General features: G+C 34.7%; 1 protein-coding gene and 1 pseudogene across 2 annotated transcripts in view; both read right to left on the minus strand.

Moving 5' to 3' along the window:
* Positions 1-15906, minus strand: part of LOC145252616 (ADP-ribosylation factor-binding protein GGA1-like) — a 139745-nt gene that overhangs the window by 21344 nt on the left and 102495 nt on the right. For both annotated transcript variants that reach the window (XM_080112332.1, XM_080112331.1), the window contains 4 exons: positions 15157-15282; positions 10951-11063; positions 4557-4737; positions 169-403 (listed from right to left, as the gene is read on the minus strand). In XM_080112332.1, coding sequence (XP_079968458.1) covers positions 169-403; positions 4557-4737; positions 10951-11063; positions 15157-15282 — 655 coding nt within the window. The remainder of the gene's footprint in view (positions 1-168; positions 404-4556; positions 4738-10950; positions 11064-15156; positions 15283-15906) is intronic.
* LOC145252926 (5S ribosomal RNA) lies at positions 6285-6401 on the minus strand (annotated as a pseudogene).

Consider the following 15906-nt stretch of genomic DNA (forward strand, 5'->3'; position numbering starts at 1 on the left):
GAGATTAATAAATGAATGCTTTAACTATCATACAAAGTCAATCTTTGTAAAAAAAAAAAACTTTTGGTAATAATTTCTTTTTATAAATTGGGGCACTAAGGAACACTAAGCCAAAAAAAACAAAAAAACTTTTTAAGATTAATAAAAAATGAGCAAAATTGAACTTACGTAGCTGCTACTAAATTTGCTTTATCCTTGGAAAGTGATTGTTGCATCAACGTTTGCCCCAGGATGTCCAACTCCTCCATAGCTTTCTTCTGAGAGTCTGTAATTGCATTCTGGCAAGTCGCATTGGTGCTGGTGTGATGTGATTTTGACGCCAGAGAGTCTGCACTCAGGGGTGGAATGGCATGGCCTGACGATGAGATAGGACTGCTAAAAACCTGAGGTTTAACCATTGAACCTTCAAACGAAAAAAAAAGGGAAAAGATTACATGACGACAAAACAATGAAAAATATGACTGAAGATTTAATTTATGAGATAACTGGCATGGCTACCCAACACTGCCCACGAGCATAGACAACAAAATAGAAGAGTTCAAAAGCATGTGTAGCATCTTTCTTTTACAACTTCTTTCTCTTGGGAGTGTTTCCTATTCTGATACTATCGACGTTCGCTCCTACCATCCTACCAAGTGTTAGAAAGTTTTTAAAAAAAGAAAAAAAGGAAATAAGTTTATCTGCAAAACAATGAAGAGGAAGTTGTTCAAGGTACACAAACGAAACTGAATAGGATTGTTAATCAAGGTGTGGCAATGATTTGTAACAAAGAACCAAACAATGGCGATAGGTGTGTTTGGGATTGGTTTGCAGTCAGTTTGGGCGTGGCAATCAGTTTTGTGACAGTAAAGGTGGTTTGTAGACAGTCTTAGGTTTGCAGCAGTTGAGGAGAATTTGTAGTTGGACTCAGTAAAAGGCAGTTTGTGGCTTAGTGTAACATGATCGTCTTAGGGGAGCGAATTGCTCCCCATTGGGGAGGTTGAGACCCTCTCCCCCCCCCCTGGGACCTAAAGAAGACCGGGTAAATATACTAAGATTGTCTAATTGAATCCCGGACAATGGCAGGTATCAAAAATATTTGAATTAAAACATATATTTTTATTGTTGAACGAGATTTGTACTGGTTAACCTGGAAAACACTCGTTCAGACTAGCTTTCTGAATGATAGGTTTTGACTGAGGTCGTGTGAAAAGGATTCATTTTTGGTCACAGATTGCAAAAACTCTGGTAATATTGGGGAAGTGCAGATACGTGGCTGGCTTTGATTGGTTCAGTAGATCGCTAGACCCCAACCCGTGACCTTACTATAAAAAGCCAATAACTGCTCAAATCAGACAGATTTTGCGCCAAAATTTTGAGAAGGAAGAAGCTCTTAACGCCTGAACTTTGTCTCCGCCATCCTAACTAGCCATTCAGTGACCAGAAGAAAGAGAATTGTGAACCTTAAAATGTTTTGGTGACTAAACGATGTATATATGTAAAAAAGATCTGTAACTTTTGTGAAATTAATTTTTAGTAGATAGAAACCCTGATTTTGTCCATCTTTCTTCCTGCTGCATGCAAGCTTGTTTTTGCTTTTCAGCAGAATTCAACACCGAGGCATTGAGAATTCAATGTGGAGGTCTCCCAGTAGACTTGACATCACGAGCCACAGTTTCCGAAGAAGTTAGAGGTCAGTTGCTTGACCTGAGCACGGGAGATTAGACCAGATTGAGAGCTTTAGGATATCGGGATGAACTGACATCTACTGACAAACATGGCCTCGATAGAACGTAGATGTGAACCATAGCATGTAGAGGGTGAATGGTGTCACACATATACAGACTGCAACTGATATTTGCAGAATGTGTCAGAGTTTGTGTTTCTTTGCGTCATGTTTTATTTTATTTTTATACTTGTGAACCCGTGCACACTCCCGTTAGTAGCCGCCAATGTGAGAAATAACAAAACAGCCAGAAGGTAAGATGAAGGAGATCACGAAAACAGCGTTGAGGTCGGCGTTTGTGGTCGAGTAAAGTAACACCTGGTATTACACCATATCTCTCTTCCTCCATCTTTTGATCACCTTCTCTGCCCTCCTCCTTTCTAAATTTCTTCAGCCACTGGATAAAAATATTGCTAATGAATTAATACATAACAATTTTTTTAAAAGTCAACAACACCTCCACAAATTCTATTCATGTTGCCCCTTAAAGAATGAAAATTTTTTTTCTTTTAACTCTTTTTCACCCCAAACAAAGCCACTTGAACGCAAGAAGCTACTATTTGGGATCATGTTTAACAGGGGACGGTGGGGAATTGAGCCGTAAGATGTCTATTTACATTATAATTAAACTTCTGTAAGTTAGTAATCAGCAGGAAACAGAGAGGGAATTCCAAAGTCTAGTCATCCAAGGAAAGAAACTACTAGAGTAGGTTTTCTAGCATCTAGGGATCTCAACAGTGAAGGGGTGAGATTTTGTTGCTTGTCGGGTTAATTAGGAGTATGTACGTCAAGGAGATACAAGTGTTATGAGTTCATCAGAGCACATTTGATTAAAATACTTGTAAAACAGACAAGGATATGATATTGTAGCGATCAGATAGAGGTTGGAACCTGGCAAACAGTGTAGAATCTATTAGATTTGAGCCTCTTGTTTTAGACCTTGTCTAAGAATAAGAGATTAGAGGTAAATGCACCAGCCCAGATGTGGCAATAATATTCCATGCATTAAAAAGTTGTCACAAGTGTGTAAATTTAATGAGGTTAAACATTGCACCATAGGGGAATGAAATCCCGCACTTAACTTTGGCTGCGAGCCAGTTTTTTGGTTTTGTTTCCCCAAGATATTGGAGAAAACCAGCTCCCCCATAAAAAAGGGGAGTGTCCAAATGAATAGCAATTGTCTGATATGACGGGTTTTTCATTGCTTTCTGAACGTCCCTGGCATGAGTGCCAGGAAGACACATGTGCTCCAGATTCAGTTTCGCTTTTTTCTATGGAAAAGACCAACCAACACGCAGAGAATAAGAAACAACATGAAAATAGCGTGTAAAAGTCGCTCAAATAAAAGATAGATGCAACCTCCTTTCATAAATCAGAGATATTATAATCTAGGGAATTTATAAAAAAAGTTCTAAGAAACAGTAATTGTCAGTCAGAAATGAATTTTACGTTATCCAGACTGCAAGTATTTTACATTTCAGCTGCAAGGTCCCGTGTCATCGATAACGTAGGAGATAAATATACATGTGAAAAATGATGGAGAGTGGGACAATCAAAACACTCAAACAGAAAACTAAACAGAACAAAATAAAATATTACAAAGTGTAGATTAAATGGGTCCTGCTAATTGTAAACCTTCCGCTGTTTTCCAGGTTGTCATGGTCGGAAACAAGCGTTAAGTGGGGTTTTAAGATGGAAGCAATTGTGAAGTGGAGTAAATCATGTCTTTCAAAGATAAGTACAATTTCGGGAGACTGGGCATAAAATAAATGGGGGGGGGCATCTTGGAGGATCTCTAGATGTTGTGTATATAAGTGTGATACGGTTGATTTCCTCCCCTCCCCCAAAGTGTTAGGAAGTGATTCAATAAAAATAAAGAAATAGTTGATTATCAGAACAAAAGTATAGGAATAAGGTGAGTTGAAAGACAATGAGAGTAGTTAAGTTCATCAAGGCACGCAAAAGCCATCCAAAATAGGATAGTTAATCAAGGTGTGGCAGTGACTGGGAAAAAGGACCAGACATAGAAGTCAATATATTTAGAAGTAGTTTATGAGCAGTTAAGGATTGAAAGTGAGTTTTGCGACAGTTAACGACAGTTTATAAGCGGAAACAGTTGACAGCAGGTTGTGGCTCAGAGCAGATATTAACCAACGACAAACGAGGCCTTGAAAGACAACAAAAATGAAGACATTAGCATTAAAGGGTCAATGGTATCACACACACACACACACACACACACACATTTGCAAAAAGTGTTGGAGTTTGTGCCTTGAGTTGTTTGTTTTTGTTATACTTGTGAGCTACTAAGATTTTGAATTTTTGAGATGTGGATTGGTTATTCATATTATTTGGATTCTTCGGACTACTGTTCTTATCTTGAGTGTCATTTTCATAATGTTTCAGTTGATGTAACCTCCGACCTTTTTCAGGTGTATCTTGTCAAACTCGAGAATGTTTCTATCGAACTCGGGAATTGGGACGGAATTTGAAGCGGAACCCTTTATTTACTTCACGGAGGCTACATGCTCTCATTCCATCAGCCATAACTGGACAGAGAATTTACAATTGTATATTTCGGTCAACCACACTGAGGATTGAACCTTCAACCTTCAGGAGAATATCACTTTTACAATTGATTTTTCTAAGTACTCTAATCACTGCGCCACGGGTCCTTGCAAATTGTGAACTACTGTACGCACACTCTGTGGTCACCAATATGAGAGAAGATGACAAGGACAGAAGAGAAGGTGAAGGTGAAGGAATGACAACACACAACATTGGGGGAGGGGGGGGGTATCAAGAGCGATCACATGGTTTCACACTAGAATTGAAAATATCACTCACTAACCTGACATAAGGAGTCCACTGTTAGTCGTACTGGACATGGTTTGTGTCAATCCTGTAAAAACAGTAGTGGATGATGGGATGACCATACTGGCCATAGCATTGGTACTCCCGATGTTATATGCAGGTGGCTGACTTCCACTGGTGGGGAGTAGAGTACTTGAAGGAGCAACATTCGCAAACGTCTGTAAGAAAAGAAAACTTTATCTTAGGAACATTACATCATACTAATGATTACTACAATACTATCTCATTGATTACTGTACACGCAATAACCCTTATCCCTGAGTGGCTTTCGGGCCTTGATAAGTGGTGACCCCCATGTAAAAAAAAAAAAAAAAAAAAACTTCAAAATTCACGATCTTCCAACAGTCAGTTTTAAAAAAAAATGTGCATGTTTGGTGATTTTACCACATATTAACTTTCCCCAAGCCATTTCAAGTTTTTACACGTCATAGGAACTAAACGGTGTTAATTAATTAAGTGACCCTCCGCCCAATTATGTTCCATGCTTTCTTGCTTGTTTTATGTAGTTTTTGCACAATTTTTTGATAAAAAATATTGTTTTTAAGCAAAGATATTTGTAAACTATTTTTTTTTCCCAAATAAATTTTTATTTACATATTTTAATAAAAATATTTGAAAAAAATGTAAATAAACGTTTAAAAATAAAAATTAAATATGTTTGAAAAAAAATGCAAATAAACATTTATTTGACAAAATATGTGAAACATTTGTTTGAAAACAAATGTAAAGAAATATTTATTTTTAAAAAAAAAAAAAAGCAGTTCATGAATATTCGTATTTATTATATTAAAAAACAATATATTTTATGAAAAAATTGTGCAAAAATTAAATGAAACAAACAAGTAGGTGTGGAGTGAGTGTGTTTGTTTAATAGCATTTCAACCTCTGGGGGTCACTTAATGCCAAGAAAAGTTTTGTTGATGTAGAAAATTTTCAATTTCTTGGAAAAATGTTTTAAATTTCTTGAAAAGTTTATCTTCAGAAGCAAGATGTTTTAAATTTCCTGAAAAATTTGCTTTCATATGTAAAAAGTTTGTTTTTCTAAAGTAAAATGTTACTCGTTTAGTTTACAGGAGTTTGAATAAATTTGTCTCATAAGTAGTTTACAATTTTTTGAGGCTCCACTTCTGGGAACACTTCTCCAATGCTTACTGTTCTACAATATTTCTTCTGGATGTGTTTGTGTCTTCTACACAGTAAATGTTTGATTGTTATTTGTTGGTTGCAGTTTAAGTGCAGTTTGATGCTTCCTCCGTTTTGATTAGGTAGGAATGAGTTTTGTGTGTCCAATTCGTATTCGGTTCAGTACAATCTCCTCTCTTCTTCCCTTTTTGTTTTTCACTTCTGATTCTTGTCTGATGCTCATGCAATTTGATCTCTGTGAACTTATTCCATTTCTCTTGCCACCTGTTTTCCAGATATTCATTAATTTTTCTTTTCAGATCTGTCCGTGGTGTTTTGATTTATCTTGATTTAATGGTTTGTGGTTTCTCTAGCCAGTTTGTCTGCTTTTTCATTTCCTGGAATGCCAACATGGCTTGGTATCCAAGCTATTACAATTATTTTACCTTTTTCGGTTATTCCATTATCCATCCATAGCCCCTAAGGGGCATAGGCCATCTACAACTTTTGTAGATGCTTTTGTAGCGAGGAGTTCTTTTTACAGGGTGAGGGTGCTGGCACCACGCCCAACCTTGCCAGAAAGTACATACAGCGCCTAGCCTTCCCAAATGGTCACCCATCTGGTACTGGCCAGGCTCAACGTTGCTTTACTTCGGTGATCTGGCGAGAACCAGTGTGTCAACGTGATTGTGCCGTACATTTATTTCATTATATTCCTGTATAATTTCTGTGATGAAAGGGTGTTTAGTTTTTTCCTCTTCAAGGGTCATGATATAGGATAAGGAGTCTGTATATATTGCGACCGTTTGTTTGTTGTTGTCTTTGATATATTTGAGTGCCATTTTGATGGCTTGTAGTTCAGCTGTGTATATTGAGGTATCATTGGGCAGTCGTACTTGGTATTGACTTTACCCATCTGTATATGCTGTGCCTGTTCCATTTATGGTTTTCAACCCATCTATGTATATTTCTTTGTATCCTGCATATTTTTACTCTAAGTTCTCCAAAGTTGCTTCTGTTTGTTAAATTATTCATATTGCTTTTTTTAATATTTAGTGAGTGTTAGGTCAATGCTTGGTTTATTTAATATCCATGGTGGTTTGTCATTTTTTTGTGTAACTATGTTGCCTGTTTTTCATTGATTTGAAGTATTATTTCTTTAATTCTGTGTCCTAAGGAGAGTATTTTTTGGTTTCCCTGAATAAAAGTCTGTAAATTGTAGGCTCAAGGTAATTTTGTATGTTGGGTTTTCGGAATTGCTTTGTAGTTTTGTTGCATACTGCAAAGCTAGTTTTTCCCATCTTAAATGTAGGAGTGGTTCATAGGCTTCTACGTGCAGGCTTTCCTTTGGTGAGGTTCGATAGACTCCCAGGCTAAGTCTCAAACCCTGATTCTGTAAGGTTAGTAGTTTTTATTTTGTAGGATTTGTGAGTAGAGCTGTATATGGCACAACCATAGTCCAGTTCGGATCTGATATGTGTAGCATATATTTTGAACATTGTAGCCTAGTCTGTTCCCCAGTCTAGTTTGGATATTATTTTTAAGGTGTTTATTGCTTTTAAGCATTTTGTTTTAAGGTTTCCTCTGATTGCCATATTATGAATCTCTTTCAGGATCATGTACCTCTGTGTGGTGTCATACACTTTTTCAAGATCAAAAAACGGTGGTTTCTTATTAAACCATTACAGATGAATGTTTTTAGTTGAATAAGTTGGTCATTAGTATTTTGGTCTTGTCTTGTCTTTGGTGTCTGGAGATGATGTTATATTTTTCTAAATGCCACATCAGTCTTGCATTGATTATCCTTTCCATTGTTTTATAGATACAACTTGTTAGAGCGATGGGACGATAATTGGTAAGGTTGGAGTGGTCCTTTCCTGGCTTAGCAATTGTGATGATATGTACGTTGTTTTCTTTCTTTTTTTTTCTTTCTTTCTTGCCATGTTGTAAAGTTGGAGAAAGAAAAGTGTTTGTAAAGAGCCGCGCATTGTCTCTCAGCGGTTGTATTTTGAAATGTTGGAACAGTGTAAGCAACACAAGAATAACGTCAAGGGTGTGAGTTCCATATAGAAACGTCGATTTAATTTGAATAAAATAAAATATGCATCAAGTGCGCTTGAAAGCCAAATCACAACGTAATATTAAGAAAAATAATAAAGAAAACAACATACTGAGGATGGAGTTTAGCTCCAAAATATATTTACATTATAAATTTCAAACAAGTAAAATATTTGTTTATTTTCCTAATATTACGTTGTGATTTAGCTTTCAAGCGCACGTGATGTGTATTTTATTTTATTTTGTAGAATCCATTTATTTTGTTTCACAGTACATCAACCCTTTTTGAGTTATTCATGCCGAATTCAACAACTTTGTAGAAAGCTCCTATGTTTCAAGTTTCCTATATCATCACTAGTTCCTAGTACTTGGTTTCATTGTCTTGTAGTGGATTCTGTTATTTTTATTCCTGCAGTACATGATTGAGTTTTTGCAAAGTGGAACATAATTGGGCATCGTCACCAAATTAATTAACACCATCTACTTCCTACAACATGTAATGACGTTCAAAACAGGAAATGGCTTGGGAAAGTTAATGCGAAGTAAAACCTGTTTTTTGTTTTTTTACTAACAAATCACTATTTACTAAGAGTAAAAGCCAATGAGATGGAATAACAATAGAATGATTTCTTCTCTTCATTTAATGTCTCTTTTCAAGGATTAGACAATTTTCTAGTATTATGCAAGCAGCTGAATGATGATGAATATTATGAGAGGATTGAAAATAATGAACGGAATGGATAACATTTTATGCCTTATGAGGGAGGTATATGATAAGTGCTTATTGACACTGGATTTGAAGATGACTATGTTGTAGCTCTCAGGAAAGCAATCTTGTGGCAACATATACCACAGTTCTTGATTTTGAACAAAGGAAAAAAATTATTATTTACAGTCGTCGTAGCAAAACAATTTTTTCTTTGAAAGTTTTACTAGTAGAAACCAGGCTTCTAAGGGTCAATCCTAGAAAAGATTATTTGAGACAATCAGCTACCTATCTATGAACATGATAAAAAAAAACTACTGTCAGTGGGGGTACCTGGTTAACCATTATTTTTGGAAAATCTTAAGTAGGCCATAACCACAGCAGGAAACCTAGCATCTTTAGGACCATTACTTTTGGAAAGATTTATCTCTCAGCATGAACTCCTGATACTACCTTTTTTTAGTAGACAAATTAAATTCTGGATGGGCAATCCCAAACTAAACATTTTTCCAATTTCTTGCCTGGTTTCTCTTTTTTTAGTTAAGTATTTCTTACTTTCAGCGTCTTTTAGTCACATGCATTGCAAACATGCAATTCACTAAATAATTTATTTTTTACGCGAATGAATGTTAGCATTAGCAAAAAAAAAATTAAGAAATATTCATTACTATAAAATTTACTGTGTAAACTACAATGGAAATAAAATAAGAAAAATATGGTACATGATTTTGTTTGTTTTGTGCAAAACTTCCTCAAGCAAGACATGTAGTTTTTTTTTTTTTTACTGATTTTGCAAATGTAAAATGATTGAGAAACATTATGTTAAAGGAAAATTAACACCAGGTAGATCAATTTAGTAAACTTAACCCTCCCCTAAAATTTGGGTCCTGGATATGACGAACTATATCCCAGGGTAAGACTCCAGCTTGCAGGCTTTGGGGAGTGTGGAACCACCCTTTAATTGCCATTGCTGGTAGGTCCACTCTGACCCGGAGTGGTAGTACCTGTTAGGGTCCCAACTATGGGTTAAATAGAAACCGACTTGAAAAAAAACAAATATATATTCTATTAAAAAATTATTCTTCAAAATAACTGGATTCAGTATTAAATAACCTGGAAAGTGCTGATATGCCATAAAACACAACCAACCAAACCTAAAATTTGAACAATTTGTTTCTTTTTTTTTTTTTAAACTGCCTTAAAATCCGGTCGTTAACTGATTAACTGATAGTAATTCAACAAAAAAGTGATGTCCTAAAATGAAAAAAAATATATATATATATATTGAAGAATCTTTCTTAAATACTACAACTCAATTCAAGGGAGATAATCAGGTTCATCCTTCATGTTTCTAAATACATTAACTAGAAAACAAAGTCAAACAATGGAAACAAAATATTTAAAAACTTTATTTGTTTGCAAATTACAAGAAAAAAAAATGAAAACTGTTGGGTCACATTATTTGAAGCATTAAAAAATGAATTTTCAAACTAGTTAAATCTTTTTAAATAATAAGACAAAATCCAAAACATTTATTCATTATTTTCATATTTATAGTACTGTAATCGCTGACCTTGTTGAGACGCATCTTTTCAAACTTAGAAACTTATGTCAAATCCCTTAGGATAGGTTCTCATTTCATCAGCCATGCTTAGGTAGGAACATTAATTATTATGTTATTCTTAGTTACTATAACCAGATGAAAATCACATTCCAAATAAAAAACTTCTTGATATAATTACGTATCATGCAAAAGTAAGTATTCTCACCAAATAATTAGGAATAATTATTGAGTAGAATTTAATTAAAAGTAAAAATAAATTCCATCATATGAGTCGTCCATTTTAAGTGAAATCTTAAAATTTGACAAAATGACAGATTGATTATATCCCGTTTTCAGATAACTCTTCAAAAATACATCCTACTATAAAACTGATTTTTTTTTACTTTTAATTAAACATCGACTTGATAATTTTTTCCTAATTTTTGGTAAGGATATTTATTTTTGCGTGATATGTAAATATATAAATTTTTTAAATGTGATTTTCATCAATATCTTTATCTGTATAAGCACCTTTTTTTTTCTTTACCATCACTATTGATGGAGGGTGCACAGTAGTACTGGAATATTTTTTCTATTAAAAGGAAAACCCAAGATTGGGAGGGGGTGGGGTAAATATTCATCTTTAAAAAATAAAAAAATAATCCTCCGAACCATAACATCGATAACTTTAACTTCATTTTCAGTGCAGCGAAACTCCGAATACAATTGCGAATTACTTACGACTTCTACCCAGTCATGGCTGATGGAAGAGCATGCTACTTCCTGTGGATTCCATTTGAAATTCCATGTAGATTCTCCCTGAAGAAGATCGCAGGTTACATCGGCCAAAACGTTGAAAATATCACTCAAGATGAAATCAGTAGTTCAAATATACAAATTACAAATCCTCATTTTAAAAATTCAAAAAAATAATTAACTTACTGTGGCGCTTGCAAAGATATCACTCAATTGCTCCAGGGTCGTACTACCCTCTGGGTTCATACTCGTCATGGACGGGGCCGACACTGGCTTCACATCGGAAGTATCAGAGAGACCTAAAAAGCATGAAGAGAAAAAAAAAGACAAACATTATATTATAACCAATAAGTGATTAATTTCAAAACATTACTGTTGTTTGCTTGAAGCATTTGAACACACATCTGACGAAGGAAATGTTCCCGAAATATCTTATATATAGAACTTACATCAGATCACACTGACAAAAGGAAGAATATAATACACTCTAATAAAATATTAAAAACGATTCTTATCCAGAATCCCCCCTATATTAAAATACAAAAATCAGGAAAAATTTGTATGATGTACATACCCATAATGAAACAAATATATCATATTCCAAAAATGGCGTAACTGATCAAGTAGTTCAATTTTTATAAAGAAAATTTTTAAACAATTAATGAGAAATGTTAGGCATTACACCAAACCTAGACAAAAAAATAAAGATACTGAAAAATCTTTATGATGTATATACCTGTGATGAAACGAAAGCATATTCCAAAAATCATAAATTAATAGAGCAGTTGTATTTTTATAATGAAAATCATTTTTAAACAGTTTTAGATGATTATTAGGAACTTGTAGGCATAACAAGGATGATTTTGCAAGTTTGAATTATTGTTGAGTTATCTCCTTTATTTCTTTAAAATGGCGATGTGAGATGGTCTCTTCTCACGTGCTCATAAAATTAGATTTTCTTAGGTAAAAATAAAACTACTTGATTTGCATGATTTTTAGAATATGACACCTTCGTTCTGTCATGGGTACATACATCATACAGACTTTTTTATTTTTGTATTTTAAGATAGAGGGAATACTGGATAAAAACCAAAAAATATAAGTTATGCAATTAAATTTGTGGGCTGAGTAAGGTTAATTTTGCAGTAACATTTCCAAATGTATGCATATTTAATCGGATTTCCCCCCCCCCCCCAATACTGAATCAGCAAAAACATAATTTTATATTCCTTTTCATTATCACAATCAGTTCAACATCCGTTTTATCTGCTGGCATGCATTAAACGACTTTTAGAAATTGACTTCAAAATTGACCTATCTCTGGCCAGGTCTTTATCATTCAGATCCATTTTTATTACGCCTTTCCATGTTTTCCTTTGCCTTCCCCTAGGAATTGAACCTGCTACCTCAACTGTTCTACATCTAATTTAAGAAGTTTCATTTATTCTTTCAATATGGCCACAACATCAGAATCTTCTGTTCTGCACACATCTCCCTAGACTGTTTAGATTTAATCTTCCTCTGAAGTCATCAGATCTAAGCCCGTCTTTAAGACACACATTACACATTCATTGTATCATTCTAACATCATTTCTCTTAATGCTACATAAGTCTCCTTTTTTGGCCGCTCTTTGTTGATTACCTTATCCGAAGACAAACTGTCAGATATTTGTTTCTTTAAACAAACTTACAAACATAGATATAAGGTTTTAATAGTATTACTATATTTACAAGTATTATAATTTATTTACTCATTTATATATATATATGTTGTGTCTGGAGAAATGGTCTGTCGGAATAATGGAATATTCGAGTAATAAGTAGACTAACTCATTGTAAGTTAAATACAATTTATTCATGGCAGAAACATTAATAATTTACAGAACGATATGCATGTGTCAGTTCAGCCGCCATATTGTCCATCTTTTTTTCCCCTCTTGGAACTTTCTATTCTTTTTCTAGAATCTATAAAGAGTGATAACTCTTACTTTCTTTATCAGAGTTATTCCCCCTTTTGATTGCTATATTACATTTTTTTTTATTCATGTATTAGTGAAATAGCATCTGGATTGTGTCTACATTTTGTTATTAGGGAAGTGGTATTTTCCATTGGGGAGCTATGTCTTGTTTTTAAATTTAAGAACAGCTCCATGGTAAACAGCTGATGATGCTTGTTTTCTATTTAACAATTTAAGTTAAGTTTGTTTTTTTTTTCTTTTTTTGTTTTTGCAATTATATAGTTGAATATCCTTTTGTAATTAAGAATTTTCTAGTGGTAAGTTTGTTTATGCAAGTGCTAAATCTGCAATATGTTCAACTTTGTTAACATCCAAAGGAATTTACAGTGCATTTATTTTATACTTTTAATAAAATACTCAAAGTTTCCTTAGACTATGTATATCCTCCACTCTATTAATTAAAAAAAAAAAAAATGTGCATTTATTGGTGTCACAACCATTTGCTTGGAGCATATTAATTTTGTTTTGTAGATTTTGCGGACTTTTCTTTTCCTAAGAGGAATAACCAGTTTAAATAAAAAAACTTAATTAAACTCTGGTCAAGGAATCATAAAAAAAATATTCTCCTGTATGACTGCAAGACTTGGCCTATGCGGGCAAGTGACCTTCGCAGATTGGAGGCATTCAACCATCACTGCCTTCTCCGCATCCTCTGTGTATGCTGGCAACAGTTTTTCCTCAACAGTACAACTCGCACTCACTGCAGAATCCACTCCCTCCAAAAATCTCTCCTTATCAGATGCTTTCACTGGTCTGGCCACACCCTTCGTCAACACCCAGGTGCATACATCCATGAAGTCATCAATCCAGCTCCACCAGCAGGTTGGAAGAAATGTTGTGGCGATCAACTCAAAACCTGGCTCAGGACTGTGAAGCAGGATACTCAACTAATTCTGGGGCCTTACTTTTTCAGGGTCCATCGCTGAAATTGACAATGGCTTACATTCAGCGGTCTTGAATCGCCGTGTCTAGTTAGCCAATGTTTGGGACGTGGTGAACTTGTTGGAAAAAAGCGGCCAACTGACCTAGGGTGAATGCCACAACCATGACCATTTTAAACAAATAAAAAAAATAAAAAAAAGACCATTATTGTATCATCTTTTAATGGGGGTGGGTAGTTTAGTATTGTTGTCATAGGATTATCCTCCCAGGAATTACCTCCTGAAACTTGGTCAGTGAGGGTTGAGCACATTTTTTATTTTACTCATGTTCACCCCTAACAAGGCATATCGCCAGTTGGACATAAGGGGCTACTATTTTGGATCATGCTTAGGAAAGATTAACAAGATGTTTGTTTACATTACATTTAAACTTCTCCATAACAGGTAACAGGAAGGGAGTTCCAAAGTGTAGCTGTTCGAGGGAAGAAACTATTAGAGTAGAAAGCTTTCTGGCATTTAGGAACTTCAACAGTGAAGGGGTGAAATTTTTTTGCTAAGCAGGTTAGCCAGGGGATATTTACATCAAGGGGGCACAAGTGAAATGAGTTCATCAGAACACATTCCATTAAAATATTTGTAAAACAGGCACAGAGATGCAACATTGTGGTGATGGGACAGGGATTGGAATTTAGTTGACAAAGTGGGATATATTAAATTGAAAACTCTTTTTTCGGGCCCTATCCAAGAGGAAGAGGCTAGTGGTAGATGCACCAGGCCACGCATGGGCGCATGGTGGCCTTGTAGATGTACAGGATACTCTTAGGTATGAGCATTGCATAGGAATGTTCTGTTGTCATGAGACAATACTCACAGGCATTATCTTCTCCTTTTATTGAATGATCTCCACCAAGTATTATCTATTATTCTTTTTTTTGGAGGAGGAAAAGGGGTATACTATGTATTTTGTTGTCATAATATCATTCTATCAATACTTACCTCCTCCTTTGATAGGTCAGTGTATTAGATGTTCATTCACCATGATATTATCCTGTAACAGATCCACGGACACTGATAACAGCAGCTGCATAAAGATATGCAAATGACCAAAGTGACGTCATAGCAGAGATAAAAGGAAGCGGTGTTCGGAGAAGAGGTGTTCAAGAAGTGACACAAGAGAAGCATGTGTTCAAGACACATGGATGATGTCACAGTAGAAACGAAAAGTCACACATATGGCCGAAGGAGGAGAAATGAACTGTTTAAACATTTAGGAAAAATGCGTTGTTGAAAATACCAGCTATAAAGACTTTTGTTAAAAAGAAAGTTAGTTTAGTTTTTTTCCTTTCTTCTGTTTCTATGCGTGTTGGGTCTGTAAAAATGTAATGACACCATTAAAAAAAAAAAAAAGATGTACAACGTTACAATACAAAAATATGCAATCTGAGGTAGCATATTTTTGTAAAGAAATAAAAGGCTTAAAGAAAAAAACTTACCCAATGCCAAAAGTTGTTCATCAAGAATGGAGGCTCCCACGCCAGATTCATTGTTTAGGGGTGCTTGTTTGCTTGGAGAATTTGTAGATTGGTCAAAGCTGAGGTCAAGTAATGAATGATTAACGTCTGAAAAAGATCATCATTAAAAAAAAAAAAAAAAATTAATAACTTTTACCTTTTCCAAGCGATATTTTGTTTCAAGATTTAAAAGTATCACGTCAAACTATACAAGAACTTTCACATTTTTCGTACAGGACATTTTGTATTTTGAGAATACATCAATTATTGGCCATGATATGACATTTTTTTTTTCCTTTCTTTTCCAAAAAGTGTTAAATTTATTCCCAAACATCTTTTGATGCAGATGGGGAAGAAGCATTCTTATGATCAGACTCATCCTAGTAGAAATTACAGATAAACATGAAAGGGTAGAGTCGTGCATGTATTTATTTTAAAGATACTAGCAGGGCTACCTGGCAACACCCATAAAAAAGTGTAACATATTGCTTTAAAAACTTCTATCGCTCTCTCTCTTTTTCATTCTCCCTCTCATCACCCTCATATTTTTCTCTACCCAGCACGTTCCTCTGTCTGAACACACAAACACAAGGAATTAATCAATATAAGGGAATTATCTCCATGATTTTTTTTTTTTTTTAAATCAGAGTTATTTCCCTTTTGTTTGTGGCTGGAAAGCATCCCCGACACACACAAATACACAAAATTTGTGCCAATTTAAGGTAAAAAAAA

The sequence above is a fragment of the Euprymna scolopes genome, chromosome 29 (genome assembly GCF_053919585.1).
Source record: "Euprymna scolopes isolate OS-2025 chromosome 29, ASM5391958v1, whole genome shotgun sequence".
Classification (NCBI taxonomy): domain Eukaryota; kingdom Metazoa; phylum Mollusca; class Cephalopoda; order Sepiida; family Sepiolidae; genus Euprymna; species Euprymna scolopes.